Below are 16,221 nucleotides of genomic sequence, written 5' to 3'. Positions count from 1 at the left end.
AAAAGACAGGCGCGACTCTCGTACGCCTCTGTATGTTGTTTTGTATTAAATAAAATGATTTAAAGGTCCCGTATTATGCCCCTTTTCACAAGATGTAAAATAAGTCTCTGATGTCCCCAGAGTATGTATGTGAAGTTTCAGCTCAAAATACCCAACAGATCATTTTTTACAGCATGTTTAAATTGTCATTTTTTAGGGCACAGAAAAACGCGCTGTTTTAGTGTGTGCCCTTTAAATGCAAATAAGCTGCTGCTGGATGACTCAGGGGGCGGAGCTTCATGAGCTCGCGCTCAGTCTCTCAGGACATGGAATGATGATAATATCAGAAACTCTCAGTAATGGTGTTCATTTCGAGTCGGACAATAATGCCTACAGAGTCAGAGTGCTGTATAGAGATGAAACGGGTATAGTTTAGTAGTTTAATTACGGTTATTATAACGTATTTGTCGTCTGCTTGTATGTATCCATTATTTATTAATAGCCTACAAGTCCAGTAGCACCTCAATGCAGTACATGAGATCTTCGACATCCACATCATTTTTTCTTACAACTGTCTCATCCTTCGTCATCTTCAGTCTCCTGTTCGTCATCGTCTGCCAGTCTCCGGTCACTTCTCTCTGTCACCTACAAAAGATAAGACTTTCATTCACATGCCAAGTATCACCAGAACTATCTGCAATCCAGAGACTCACCTGCTGATAACCAGTGTCATTCAATAAACTCCATTCAGAGTTTACCTTTGTCTGAATTCTTCTGTTCCATGACAATATCAATACAAACAAACAAGTAAAAAACTATTACAATATAAATCAATCAGTGATGAAATTTGTTCTGAAACTTAATCATGATAAATCCTGCATGACTTCCTTCTGTAGAACACAAACAGTGATTAGTGAATGAATTGCACTGTGGAGACAAAAGAGTCAATTGATTCAGTTCACAAAACCAGGTAAAAAGATTTGTTCAGATTCTAATAATAAGCTTATCTATTGTTCAGCCCACTTAACAGCAGTTGACAGCCGGAAAATGTTTCAGTAGTTTGTCACATAGTTAACATGTTTGAAATGTCATGAAGGTGAGTAAATGATGACTTGATGTTTACTTTTTTGTTGGTAAACTATCGTTTTAATTCAAGTTAATTGCAGTGACACACCTTAAAGGGATAGTTCACCCAAAAAATGTTTTACTCACCCTCGTGTCGTTCCAAACCCGCGAGACTTACGTTCATCTTCGGAACACAAACACAAACCTCATAGTTTCTTTCAGAAGCTCAAATGGCTTCGTAACATACGAGAATAAACCTAATGCCTTCTCGCGTGTCAAGAGAACATTCTTGAGCTTCCGTTTACCCCAACTGATGTGTGAATTGACCAATGTTTATATGTAAATAAAAGCCTAAATTTAATCTGTTCATCATTTAAAGAGATTGTCTCTTCAGAAAATTTGGACTAATAGTCCAGTCATTTTATGAAAAAAGGTAGGACAAATTGCAACAGAAGCAAACTCAACTGATTTTGTATCCTCAATATGCCCTGAGTAAGAAAAAAAAAAAGCCCAGAAGGGGAAATTTTTCTCACATGAATGGGGTAAAAAAATTTAACCTTTAGATATCACCATGAAAATTACTGAGTTGATTACTTACATCAAGACAAACAAAAAAATATATTACAAGTTTTTTAAAATTGTTTGTTAACATGGACAAACGGTGAATAATCTAATTATGTGTGCTAATTTGCATAAATACCACAACAGATCTAAACATTGGGTACAGCCAGGTCTTGTTGAATCTTGTTGACATGTAAAAGACTTAATGTTAAGGTCTGAATGGAACCCATTTAGGCTACCCATAAACATTAATACATAGAGGCAAGAAGAAGTACTTTAAACCAGCCTTTATTCATTATTATTGCAGAGATGGGGTTTGGTTCTCTTTTTCGAAACTTACTCCTAATGGGATTCTTCGGGGCTTTATTTTCCTTACTCAGGACATATTGAGGATACAAAATCAGTTGAGTTTGCTTCTGTTGCAATTTGTCCTAGGTTGACCCCCATTTTGGCTTAAAATGACAGGACTATAAACTGCTCAATTCATTTGGAATAGATTGTTGGAATGTTTTGAAGCATCAAAGTGGTGTCACAGTGTCTGGTTTGTGTTCCCTGGTTACCACTAGATGTCCTCCTTCCCCACGGTGTCTGTCACATTATGAACTGCATTCCCCACAATCCTTGTCTGTACCAATCACTGTTCATTGCACTCAGCTGTTCCCCGTCATCATTGTTCCCAGCTGTTCCCTGTTTCATTGTTAGTTCTGTGTGTATATATACCCTGGTTGTTTCAGTGTTTGTCACAGAGTCCTTGTGTATTTATCACGCCACTTCAGTGTCTGTTTCTAGTCTGCTCTTGTCTTTTGTTTTTGGATTGCTATATTGGAATTTGACCCATGCTTGGATTTGACTACTGATTTTGGATTTCCCTTTAATAAATACTTGCTGCTATTGGATCTCCCTGTTTCCCTTGTGTGGTTCGTAACAGAAGTGCAATGAACAGTGATTGGTACAGACAAGGATTGTGGGGAATGCAGTTCATAATGTGACAGACACCATGGGGAAGGAGGACATCTAGTGGTAACCAGGGAACACAAACCAGACACTGTGACAAGTGGTAGTTGATTGTTGCTGTCAAAAGAGGGACCAAAAGCTCTCAGTTTTAATTAAAAAGATGAACGAAAGTTTTACGGGTTTGGAACGACATGAGGGTGAGTAATTAATGACAGAATTTTCATTTTTGGGTGAACTAACCTTTTAAGGTTGGGCACAGATGTATGGGAAGGGTCAAATTATTTGTAATTATTACAGAAATTACACTCTAAAAACTATTACTGGGATAAACTTAATTTTATTGGTGAAACATTTTTACACTTAAAAATATTGAGTAAATTTTAAAGTTGTGAAATCAATGAAATATACTGTATGAATTGAGTAAATTCAAGTAAAAAAAAATAAGTAAATCTGAGTAACTGCATCTGGTACATTAACAAATAAAAATGAGTAGAAATAATTTACCATTTAAACATTTAAAAAACAATATTTATGAGTAATATTAACTGTTTTTATTTATGAGTAATTAACTTTTTTTTTAATTTTCTGTAAACCTTTGTAAAATAGTAGCCTATTCCATACAACAACCAGTATACGTTACATGACTTGGCCTTTATTGTTGAGGAGTACAGCAATACAGCACATTTTACACTGTTTTTAACACATACAATATTGCCTACATTTAAACTCATTTAAAAAAAAACATTTTAGAAGTAAAAATTAAACATTTAAACATTCAGGTGAGGTAGCCTATTTCAAGTGTAATCAATCGGTCTGTTATCCAATTTCCACCGGATCAGCGCTGGTTCTCAAGCCGGAGATGGACTCGCGCTCTGCGGGTGAACTTTGAACTTCATACCGCCGTCCTGTGTTTCGGTTTCACTCACAGCCGAAAGATACTGCGAGCGACTGACTCCATAACCTACCAATAAACAAACAGTGCACAGTTCTGAGGACATTTTATCATCCAAATTAATTATTTTCATTATCATTAGGAATAAAGTCGTGCGTTTATGCAAGGCGTTTCAATCACGCGAAAAGACAGACGCGACTCTCGTTTAGGTGTCGAATAACGCCTCTGTATGTTGTTTTGCATGAAATAAAATGATTTAAAGCACAGTAATGATTTTATAGATAAAAATAAAATATACACAAACCTGAATTTCACAGAGGAAATGCACCAAATCTGCGAGTCTGCGACGCTGAGAAGAGGGCTGTTGTTCTGGACTGGAGAGTTCAAACAGCCCGCGCTCACTCAACCAACCGTCGAGTTGTCGTCACGTCAGAGGGTGGGGAGGGGTGCATTGTTTTAATTGAGTAAACTTACTCAATTTCTTAAGAGTGTTAAATATATTAATAATATTGATTTGAATTAAGTAATATTTTTGTTTCTTGAAACAGATCAGTTTAATTCAACATTCTCAAATATTTTTATAACATTTTTTACAAATATATTAAGTATATTATAAAGAAATAATTGGTTTGTAAAATACTAAATCATTTTATTTTAAATTTTATCTAAAATTAACTGTTGGATTTTTACAAAATTATTTTGGTATGTTTAACTCAAACAATCAAGTAAACGATATTCAGAGATTTTATTAAGTTAATAAAGTTAAAAATTTCTGTAATATTTACTAAGCCACAGATTTTTTTTTACAGTGTAATTACAGCTATATTACAGGTAGATTTTTTTAAATATAAGTACAATGAAAAAACAAAACAAAAACAAAACAAAAACAAATCATTAACTTAAATGTAAGGCCATTACATTTGGATGACAAATAAGACACTTAAATGGATAGTTCATCCCTAAATAAAAATTCTGTCATTTACTCAAGTTTTTCCAAACCTGTAAATGTCTTTGTTCTGCTGTACTCAGAGGAAGATATTTGGAAGAATGTTTGTAACCAAGCAGATCTCTGGCCCCATTGACTACTACCATAGTATTTTTTTTTCCTACTGTGGTAGTCAGTGTCTCTTTGACATAGCGACAACACGGTCTTCTCTAATGCAGTTCAACCAGGCCTTGTCTCCTTTTTGCATATTCCATGGGTGGAGATTATTTAAATGAGTAACATTATGACTTCCAAACGAGTCATTCGTTGTAGTTCTTGGAAAGTGGATTCTGTTAAATAAAATATCTCCCTTTGGAGTGTAGCTTCGTAACCTTGCAGATCTTTATTATGCTCGAACAGCAACATTACACACTAACTAAATTTGAAAAAGTGAAAAAGCATAATAGGACCCCTTTAAAGCTTATAGTGGCATTATCTGTAGCTGTCCTGATATATAATGCGGTTATAACTGGAATCCAGACTTTGTTGGGACAGCATTCTTGCAATGCACGCAGAAAAGCAATTTTTAAGATGAAGAGGCACTCTTCATCTGTGACATGCTCACTTACAGAATCAGACACTGCTGCAGATCCCGTAGTGAATTATATCGCTTGGTTTGTTGGTCCGTTGGGTCGGATTGCTTTCTCACCTCAACCGAACCGCCCCAGAGTTTGTTTTCAATTGACCGTGAATGCCGTGTTTAGGCCTAAACGAACCAAACTAAAGGCAAAAAACGCACCAGGTTTTGAAACAAAGTTAAATGAAGCATGCATTCACGTGGCACTAATCATACCTCCATAAATTTTAATTAATAAATCTGAGTCACACTTTTAAGTATTCAGTTGTAAAACTGTCTTTGTTGAATGTACAAAATGTATTTTAGAAATGGCCTGTTTCGTTCTGGGGCCTCAGGGTGGCAGTGTTGCCTATATTTAAACAGTGAGTGTCCTGTTGCCAGATGTACGATAATTATCGTATTTGTACAATAATTTTGACCTCTGTACGATCAATAATGGAAAGAAATCCTGTAATGTACGATAATTTCAGACCTGTGTGACACTTCAAATGATGGTCGTTGTAATCATAGGGTTTCTCATTGATCTAGCTGTGGATTCTACGTCTACCGGGGAAAGAACGTGTAGAGAGAGGGAGCGAGAGAGAGACCTTGTGTGTGTGTGACAACTGTTTTCTGCCCTTCATCAGCTCCTGTGATGATGATGATAGTGAGGAGGATCTGGATCAGGAGAGAGATGAGAAAGTGTAGAGTCCGCGGTAAGCAGAACTACTTTCAAAACACTTAGGCAATGTCATGAGTGTAGGAACCCATAACCCAGTTACAGATTATTTCCACATCTGCATAGTTGACGATTACCGCAATTCACTAGAAATTTAATGAGAGGCGTTTGTAAACCATGTTTTCCGCCAAAATAAAAGATCATGTGCTTATCTCTTTCAAGTATAGAAATAGGTACAAATCTAATTATGAAAGTTTCCTTTATTTTTTAGTGCATTTGTTTTTACAAAATATGGCTATTACTGTCATTGGATTAATATTATAACATTATTATGTAGTGTAATGTAAATAGACACTGTAACTAAAAGAGGTTTACATTTTTCTTTGTTTAATTGGCACACTGAATATGGTTTGGAGCTTTTAATTTTGAACTCTCAAAGTGCACCAGATTGATGAATTTAACATTAAAATGCACAAAATTTTCTTACCGGAAAAAATAGTATATTTGATGTGATGAATTGCTCTGTCATTTATCAGATTTACCAATTGTTATAATTTCAATTTGTGCTGGTTAATTATGAACAATGGGTAAAATTGGGGGGCGGGGACAGGCGGGGGCGGGGCTCCATTAGGGCTCCTCCCCTAACCGCATGTGATCTCGCTCCAAGCTTTTGATAAAACTTGAGAACCCTGTTATCAATGATATAATATTTGCTGGCTATGCAAGCCAAGAGCTCTTTTCTGATGTAAAGGCCATTAAACATAAAGTGACAGTTCTGAGGACATTTTATCATCAAAATGAATTATATTCATTATCATTAGGAATAAAGTCATGTGTTTATGCAAGGCGTTTCATTCACGCGAAAAGACAGGCGCGACTCTCGTACGCCTCTGTATGTTGTTTTGTATTAAATAAAATGATTTAAAGCAACAGTAATGATTTTATAGATAAAATAAAACATATACACAAACCTGAATTTCACAAAGGAAATGCACCAAATCTGCTACGCTGAGAACTGTTGTTCTGAAGACTGAAGAGAGTTCAAACAGCCCGCGCTCACTCAACCGTTGAGTTGTCCTCAAGTCAGAGGGTGGGGGAGGGGTGCATTGTTTTAATTGAGTAAACTTACTCAATTTCTTGAAATGAGTGCGTTAAATATATTAATAATATTGATTTGAATTAAGTAATATTTTTGTTTCTTGAAACAGATCCGTTCAATTCAACATTCTCAAATATTTTGATAGAAATTTCACAAATATATTAAGTGTATTATAAAGAAATAATTAGTTAGTCAAATACTAAATCATTTTATTGAAAAAAAAATAAATATATCTGTAAATTTTAGATAAAATTAACTGTTGGATTTTTACTCAATTATTTTGGTTTATTTAACTCAAACAATCAAGTAAACAATATTCAGAGATTTTATTAAGTTAATAAAGTTAAATATTTCTGTAATATTTACTAAGCCATAGAATTATTTTTTAGAGTGTATAGGACAATAAATGTTTAGATTTAAATACAAATTCTTATACTGAAGTCACACCCCTTCTCAAAACAGGGGGGTTCTGAAAACATAAGGCTGGGTCATACGTCTCATACGTCTCATACTGGGGGTTTGAGTCCTGGATCTGTGCAACCTATTGAAACGTGGACATCGTTAATAATACAAATAAAAAAACATTTAAAATGGCAATGTAGTGTGGATCCATTGGCTCACCTGATGTAACTGCTTTCTACAAGCTTTAATTTCTGTATCAGTATATGCCACAAAATGGATTAATGTGTAGACTCTGAAACAAACAAACATAATACACCATTACTAAAAATAGGAATAAAATGGAATGATTTATCTTCAGACTTTAGACTGGTTTTATATATAATGTATTGCATGATCTCCACTTTGTGATTTAGTGAAACACTTAAACAAAAAGGTCTGGCAATTTGAACCATATAAAATAATCAGTGATAGTGATTTTATTATTTTGTGCATGTTTAGTTACCTGTGGTATAGCATTGCAATAAATTGCACTATCAGCAATAATGCGAAGCTCAGTAGAAACATCAGTGCAATTGGATCAATGGAAAACACTTCTGTTGTGGATCGAGTCCCATTAGGAAACATTTTTGGGATCTTTATGGAGATTGAGTCACCAATTGTCTCAAGGAAGAAAGTTGCCACTAGCCAAAGTGCATTGCAGAAGAAAAAGGCAAATGTAACCTATATGAAAGAGAACAGCAAAACAGCATGGAGACCAAAGTTTACTGTTCCAGAGCATATAAGCAGGGGCGTAGAATTTAGTAGGGACGCTAGGGACGTGCCCTACCAATATCCAGTGACACTGATATGTCCCTATCAATAATTTCGATCAAAACTTAAAATATATTTATATATAACCACTGTTGTCCGGTTGTGTCTTGTGGTTTTTATGTATTAGGCTTATTTTATTTAATCAGGAAACATCTTATTTAGATTTGAATCTCTTACAAGAGCGTTCTGAGAAAAATGCGCAATTCACGGTACACAAACGGTTAATATATCTGAGTCCCGCCTGCTTAACACACATCGCTAAACTGATTGGCTTTGTTTTTTCTATCTAACTTGTGAGAGGCTCTGGTGTAAAGCGGCGATGCTCCTCCGAAGGAAACCTAGATGCGGTAAGCCATAAAACATAAAAACACAACACTGCTTGGTCTTGTTGAAATGAGAGGAATGTTTGATGAAGTTGAAACCCTTGTCATCCCAGTCTCATCAGCTGAGGCTGAAAGAAGTTTCAGTGCTCTTAGGACACTGAAAACATGGCTCAGAACAATGGCACAAGTGACACTTAACAGTATTGCTGTGTGCCATGTCCAACAGGACAAACTGGACATTATTGATGTGAAACAAATATGCCAACAGTTAATTTCTGTAAGTTCACTTTTAAATGAAAATTCTGTCATCATTTACTCTCCCTCAAGTTGTTTCAAACCTGTATGCATTTCTTTCTTCTGCTGAACACAAAAGAAGATATTTTGAAGAATGTCGGTAACCAGTATTGAGGGTTTTTTTTCTACTGTGGAAGTCAATGGGGTCCATCAACTGTCTGGTTACCGACATTCTTCAAAATATCTTCTTTTGTGTTCTTCAGAAGAAAGAAATTCATACAGGTTTAAAACAACTTGAGGGAGTGTAAATGATGACAGAATGTTCATTTTTGGGTGAACTGTCCCTTTAATGACAGATGCAGCTCAGCTTCAGGGGATGTCCCTGTCCCCACCAATTTCAAAATCAAACCTACGCCCTTGGCATATAGACAAAACCACATACAAAGTCATTTTTGCATATTGACAATCTTACGAGGTTTACCTTATTTCGAAGTTCTCTCAGATCATTAGCTATTTTTTCCTGTTGTTCTTTATTCTCTTTAAGAGGTTCTAGATATTTCTTTTGCAATTCTCTCCAGAAATTGATTTCATCCTGCATGTGGTGAAACAGTACATGTATATTATGTGTATGCACTATGCACTTGACATATCTGCAGCAACCAAGAGCAGGGCCAGTTAGCACAGCCAAAAAAATACAATAAAATAAAAAACCTGCAAAAAGCGAGTTTCTCCATTGACAGCCATTCAAATGTAGCCATGTATTATGGCAGAATAATAATAAACATAATTATTTTGCAAAAATAAAAAAATATATAAAACAATTATAAACAAATAATATAATATAATATAATATAATATCATGTATTTCTTCCAATTTGTCTTACCATTGGAAGCGCAGATTCATGCAAGGGAAAGTCATAAGATTTCATCTGCAGATGTTCAATCCAAGCTTTTGGAATTAAATATATAACCGTTTTAATCGTAATCTAATTCAATAAGTCAACAGCTAGAATATTAGGATATTAAGTATGGAAGTCATACTTACTTTGGTGAGCACTGAGTGGGAACTCCTCTGCCCTACATTGTAGGAATACAGTATTATTAGTGATAAAAACATCCACTGTAATCTGAAAGTAATTAGTTAATTACATTTTTTCAAATCTATATAAAAATTCTACACAGGTGGATAGAAATGGGATGAAACAATGTGAATTTGTGCTATAGTGTGTGTTGTTTTTTTACCTTTGTGTTTTCAAAGGAACATGTGGCTTTTCAGTTTCTGTTATGGTTTCTGCAGGTAGTATCTCCTTGCTCGAATCTTCTTCAGATTCCAAACATGGACATTTGCAACATGTGGCATTCATGACCTTCTTCTTGATGGCATCGACTGCTGTAGTCTTAGCCTGGCCGCCGGTTTCACGAGTGCCCCACGTGACATTGTTCATGTTGACTATTGAGTAAATGGCCAAGAGTAAATACCCGCTGGGAATGCAGAGGAAGTATAACAACCCATAGATGACCAGTGAGAACTCCTGAGGGTGTAAAGCTGCCGTAATGATGTACAACACCACCATGCCGATGAGGAACAGACCACTGGGGGTCAGAAAAGTTTTTTGCCTCACTAAATCCCCTATGAGAGTAGAAATGAGGAAATAAAGTATGTGCAGTCTAAAAATATTGATGTTCTAAATAGTCGTTACCTATGATGCAGAGAATTGTTCCCGCCATGAGAAATGCGTAGAGCACACTCATAATTGCTGCAATTTTAATCTGCATGTCAGATGTCAGTTTGAAGCACAAGATGAGATAGACAGTAGGGGGCACTATGGCCAAAACAAGAGCAATATTTTCACTGATTTCCCAAATGAACACAAAGCTTCCTGCAAGATAAAGAAAGCCCTTTAATAGCCCATTTTTTCTGCCATAAAACAGCACACTGAATCTAATGCAAATACATTACTGTCAATTTTTCTATGCAAGCAAATCCTTACCTGATAGCATGAGACAGATAGTGGCAGGGCCCAAGATGGAAGCTGCCATGCTGATAATCTGGTACAAGATGTAAAGTTTTGAGATAGAGCTGTTCCTCTCAGAGGTCAGTCCTCCTGAGCCCAAGAGGTCGATGGTGTTGGCCATGGTAGAAGGTCCCCAGCGTCTGCGCTGGTTGTAGAACTCTTTAAAATCCTGAGGCGCATTGGTGTAGGCATCAGATGCTGCATTATACTCAACCCTCCACCCCTGCTGCAGAAGCAGAGTGCATAACCAGCGGTCCTCACCTGACGTTACACCGAAAAGAGGGTGAATTTGTTTAGTCTAGGCTGAATTGATATTATTTGTCATGTGGTTAGCTTCATGTAGACATTACCTTGATCATACTGGACGTAGTGGCTGGCTTCACTCGCTTTAGTTGTATACCTCTTCATGACGTTGTCGTCCATGAGTGCGGCTCCTCTGAAAAGACTGAAACATCCAGGGCTGCACAGTACACAGCCGAACACGTGCTCTGCGGTCTTTTGCAGCCAGTGGCCTACCGCATATTCAAACTTCTGATACCACACCATGGGCCCTTTAAGCATAATATCTTATTAGTCAGTTTATCACCTTTATAATCTATACTATACATAAGTAGTCGACTAGTTTCTACCAAATGACAGATGAATTTGGTGGAAAATACCACCTACTGTATGATCATAGGTATCATAATTGGCTTTATACCTACAGATAATACATACAGCTCAGACATATTTGCTTGTTATCTTGATTTTTTTATTATTATTTTTTTATTGTAATTTATTTATTTTGATTCTCTTTAAATTATTTTTCTAATTTAATTTATTATTAGTAGTTGTATCTGGTTAATTATTCTTCATATTTCCTCTGCCTCATACTTTGAAAACCATTCTAGAAAAGTTTTTTAAAAGTTTGGGTTCCAGGAAGATTTTAAAAATGTTTTTGAAAGAAGTCTCTTATGCTCACCAAGGTTGCATTTATTTGATCAAAAATACAGTAAAAACAGTCATATTAGAGTTGTATGGCTTTTAGTCAATGCCTATTAGCTTCCTATTCAGTCCATAGTAGTGTACTCCTTAAAGTTGATGTGAAATAATATTACAATTTAAAATAAATATTTATTTTATTAATATATTTTGCAATTGTAATTCCTGTGATGGCAAAGCTGAATTTTCAGCATCATTACTCTAGTCTTCAGTGTCACATGATCCTTCAAAAATCAATCTAATACATGGATTTTCAGCTCAAGAAACATTTCCTATGATTATACGTGCTGGAAACAGTTGGCTACTTAACAATTAAATATAACCATGAAACATTTTTTTCAGGATTCTTTGATAAATAGTTAAAAGTAACAGCTTTTATTTCAAATAGAAATGTTTTGTAACATTATAAATCTTTACTGTCACTTATGTCAAATGAATGTGTCCTTGCTGAAAGTATTAATTTTATATCTAAAATCTTACTGAACCAAAACTGTTCTATTCTAGATGTTTAGAACATTTTACAGTAATGAATCAAAAACAATAAAATGACCTGATAAAAATGGTTTATACTTAATATATATATCCAACCTGTGCCTGTTGGATGAATCCTGCCACAGGCAGCCCCAACCTCTGGGTAGAGTTTCAGTCTGTCAATTAACAGCATGACTGCGGACGGCTGGAAATCAGTATCCCCATCCAGGGCCAAGATATACGTGTTCTCCTTCTCTTTCTAATGAGCATTAAAAACATTCAGAGTCTAGCTGATATTGTATTATTATGTAAAATACTAGTGGTGAACTTTAAAGTTAAGCATCTAACCTTCAGTTTCTCCTTAAGGTCATCCAGTACTTCTCCTTCCTTAAACCTTTTGAAGTACTGTCTGTTAAGTCTCCAACCAAAAATGTAATACAAGTACATTATCTGCAAACACAGATGATTAGTGAAGTTCTGGGCGCAAACCATCTACACCCGTGTTTAGCTGCATGAGGTGTTTGGTGTTTTAAGCCCCCAACGGCGCCTTCCAGGCAGCGAGGGGATGGGTAGGTTTAAGGTTGAGGGTAGGGTTAGCTGCCTCTAAGGAGCTATTGGGGGCTTAAAATACCATCGAGCGCTGCATGACCCTTACCTGAGACCATCTTTTTTTGTGACGAATAAGTTTCTTGTCTTTGAAGTGAACCATTATCACATTGCCATTAGGAAGGGTGTATTCCAGACGACCTCCATAGGGGGTGTTTATGATCTTCTGGCATGGTAGTGGTGGCGTCTGCTTGAATATACATGGATCCTCCTCACTAAAAATGCTAATGCATGTGAAGTATTATTAGATTAGTTTTTCCCATAAATTCTCAGTAACCATAAACAGATCAAAATAAAGAGGATTCTTACGTGTAAACTTCTTTCATTACATCCACAAGAATTTCAGCGTATTCATTTGCATGGCGCTGCCTTCCATTATCAACATCCACGAAAGCGTCATCAAAATAAATATGGAATTCAAACTCGACGTCTCTGTGTTTGTCGGTCTTGGGCCTGTATTTGTCGAGCCTGGTAGTAAAAGAAATAGTATTCAATTACAAGTACAATTCAATTGAGACTGAATGAGTAAGTGTATGTTTACCTAAACATAGAGATGATTATCTTCATCATTTCATCGTAGGTCTCATGCCACATCGTTGCACACAGAAACACTCTGATGGTTTCTTCTGTGCTGAGGAACACATATTAAGAAATCCAAAGGAAAATTGTAATTCCTCAGAGGTCGCTCTCAGATACATTTCATTTAATTACTAACATTTGTAAAATTAGAAGCAAGTGAATCAATTGTTAGTTGACATACAGTAAAAGTATAAAGCTACAAAATTACAGTGCATGGCATAGCTGTGATCATTTGGATTTGAAAAATGTGATAAGACGTGTTTGAGTTCATGTTAAAATTATTTTTTATTAGAGTTTACTCGAGCAATTCGAGTTTTATTGCAAACTTTGGTATTTTGGCAAGTGTACAGTCTGAGATGCTGAAATTCTTTTAAAACTATAGAGGGGATACATGTAAAATTAAAGTCTTTTTGTCAGACCAAACATTTGAGAAGCCGGAGACTTTAGCAAAACTCCATTTGATCTCCTTTTAATCTCACTGATGTCTTCACATGAAAAAAAAATCATTTGTAAATTTTAATGGGAACACATTTACTGTGTAAAATGCTTTGATTAAGATAACTTTGTCTAATTTGTCTAAATATATTAAAAATAAAGCACTAAAAAGTAAAATATTTTTTTAAAGACACAAGTGACTATGCACCACAACATTACAGTATGAAAATGGGTATTTAATTACTTTGCATTTAATAGTGTTATTAAAATATTAGTGTTTTTATAGATGGACATAAGAGTAAGAGAAGTAAGAGTCAGATAATATAAATGTAAAAAAAAATGAGAATGCACCATTAAATATTCAACATTGATACAGATCATTTAAAAATCTCTAATAATTGCTGATATGAACAATATGCAACCATACTTAGAGTTAGAAAGTTGAAACGCTTACCACCGTTTCTCCTTGATTTTCTTTCTGATTTCAAAACGGGTGTTCAGCAACATGGACTGTTCCAGAAACGCTCCTTCATACATGCGTCGCACGAACAGATCTTGGGTTCTTTCTATTCGATGGATCTTCAGGAACCAGATGTAAAATGTACTGAGCATGAGTCCCAACCACCAGCTCAGAGCAGAGCAGATCAAACACACCAGTCCTCCTGTACTCTTTTTTTCCACGATGTACCTGGCTTGTAGAGTATTTGTAGCATCAGTCAACATCAACCGCAACAATGTATCACTGGATTTCGACTTAACGTTCTCAAAACAAGTAGAAGTTTGATTAGACTCTGGGAGTTTAAATGCAAGTGGAATCAAAAACACTGCCAAAACTGCAATCGAGGCCATGTACATGGGCAAAGCGAAGCTGCGGTGCAGGGAGTGCATCTTGCAAGCCACAACTACAAACCAGCGGCACAGCGCAGAGGATACAATCTGGAGCGCCACCAATGAAATAATGACTGTTTCGAAGACGGATTTGAGCGATTCCCAGTTCTGACCAGACAGAGGAACATAAGCTACAACCACAGCTGAAGTAATCAGGATTCTCATCAAACTGGAGATGATGCACACCACATTACGGGACTGAGCGATGTCTTTGGAAATGTCCTCTAGACATGAGATGGAGAAGAGCGTGCTGTAGTTTTCCCACCAGTTCACAGAAACACAGATGGTCCCCAGAATGGCAAGGCCAATTGATATTCTCATCTGAGGGGAATGTTCGATTGCCAGATAACTGACTGCAAAAAGCACATAACCCAGGACGATGAAGAAAATGGAGCTTACGGGGAGCATTATAAGCCGCTTCCTCTCTTTGGCGAGGCACTCAGCGACTACCTGGAACACTGCTGACAGGATGCTCACACTGTTTAGGATCATCACATTGGTGACAATGTCAAAGTGTGGCATGACTACTACTGTTAGAATTGCAGCTCCAAATGCTACCAGGAACTCAACACACAGGACCTAGAGCAAAGATCAAATCAAAGTCAGAAAGGTTACTGCCATAACAATCAGTTTCTCTGCTACTATACATCTGTTTAACAAAAACTCTGTTTGCTTACCCAAAAAACAGTTTTTTTAGAGGGCATGGCTGCACTCTTGAAGATGAACTTCCACGTGCTTTTTAGCAAAAGGAGAACACTCGGCCCAACCAGAACAAAGCCAATGCCAAGTAGGGCGGCCGGCTTCTTTTCTGAACATATAATCTCAGTTTTATTGTTCCCAAATGTTATCAAAAGCAAAAATGATGTCTGTAAAGAAAAAAAAATTGTTTCAGTCAAACCGAGCCTTCTGTGTAATATTCAACAGACAAGTTAACTGTTATCCTATCATCCAAAAATGATAAGCCAATGATTATTAAAGCAGCTCACTTTACTGAGCAGCGCAAGGGCAAAGACAAGTATGCCAACAATGGCACACGAGAACCATTTCAAACACCGCACTCGTTTCTTTGGTATCTGCTCATCTTGAATGATCGGCACTTCTCTGCACGCATCCCAAGGTCGCCTGTTTGGGAAGAAAAAAAGGGAATAGCTTAATGGAAAGTTCACTTGAACGAGAAATTTAAAAGATGTACAATTTTTTTTGGCATTTATCATGCTAGAGAGATTGAAGGAATATATGCCAGGAATAGGTAAATAATTGTTCTTTATAAAGAAATCAATTTGAGAGAAAGTGTTAAATTCGAAAATAAGCATTTAGCTGCATAATTAAATGTTTGTGGAGATCTTAATTTTAATTATTTAATGTAAGTTTGATAAATGAAAAACAAAAAATGATTACCTGAATTCATGTCTCTGCTGCTTTTCCATAGTGATGTTTTCAAGGCAGCAAAAACCTTTGATTGACCATATGTAAAACAGACCAGAGCCTTATAACCAGGTGGGAGGGAGTTTCTATGCTGTGACTTCTATATTTATCTTTACACATAAATCATCTACCTGTCCATGTTCAGTTTAATTTCCCACTCCCTTTGATGATAATATTCAAATACTCAAATATTTTAAGCGACTTACCGGATATACAACTATATGGTTAAACAAATGTGTTAAATCACTTCTAATTAACGGATTATACTATGACACACAATTA

The 16,221-nt window shown here is 36.1% G+C and overlaps 1 protein-coding gene across 1 annotated transcript; it reads right to left on the bottom strand.

Moving 5' to 3' along the window:
- Positions 1-555: 555 nt before the first annotated feature.
- LOC311089522 (chitin synthase chs-2-like) lies at positions 556-15,941 on the bottom strand (the record flags this gene model as incomplete). Its single annotated transcript, XM_084124247.1, has 15 exons — positions 556-624; positions 7,392-7,464; positions 9,782-10,169; positions 10,240-10,419; positions 10,531-10,815; positions 10,905-11,105; positions 12,124-12,265; positions 12,355-12,456; positions 12,662-12,836; positions 12,922-13,080; positions 13,154-13,243; positions 14,084-15,093; positions 15,192-15,380; positions 15,501-15,636; positions 15,913-15,941. The coding sequence occupies 15 exons, from the start codon at positions 15,939-15,941 to the stop codon at positions 556-558; spliced, it is 3,228 nt and encodes a 1,075-aa protein (XP_083980373.1).
- Positions 15,942-16,221: the final 280 nt, after the last annotated feature.

Source organism: Abramis brama (assembly GCF_963993115.1).
Source record: "Abramis brama genome assembly, chromosome: 9".
NCBI lineage: Eukaryota > Metazoa > Chordata > Actinopteri > Cypriniformes > Leuciscidae > Abramis > Abramis brama.
This window is presented reverse-complemented; position numbering and strand designations above follow the sequence as displayed.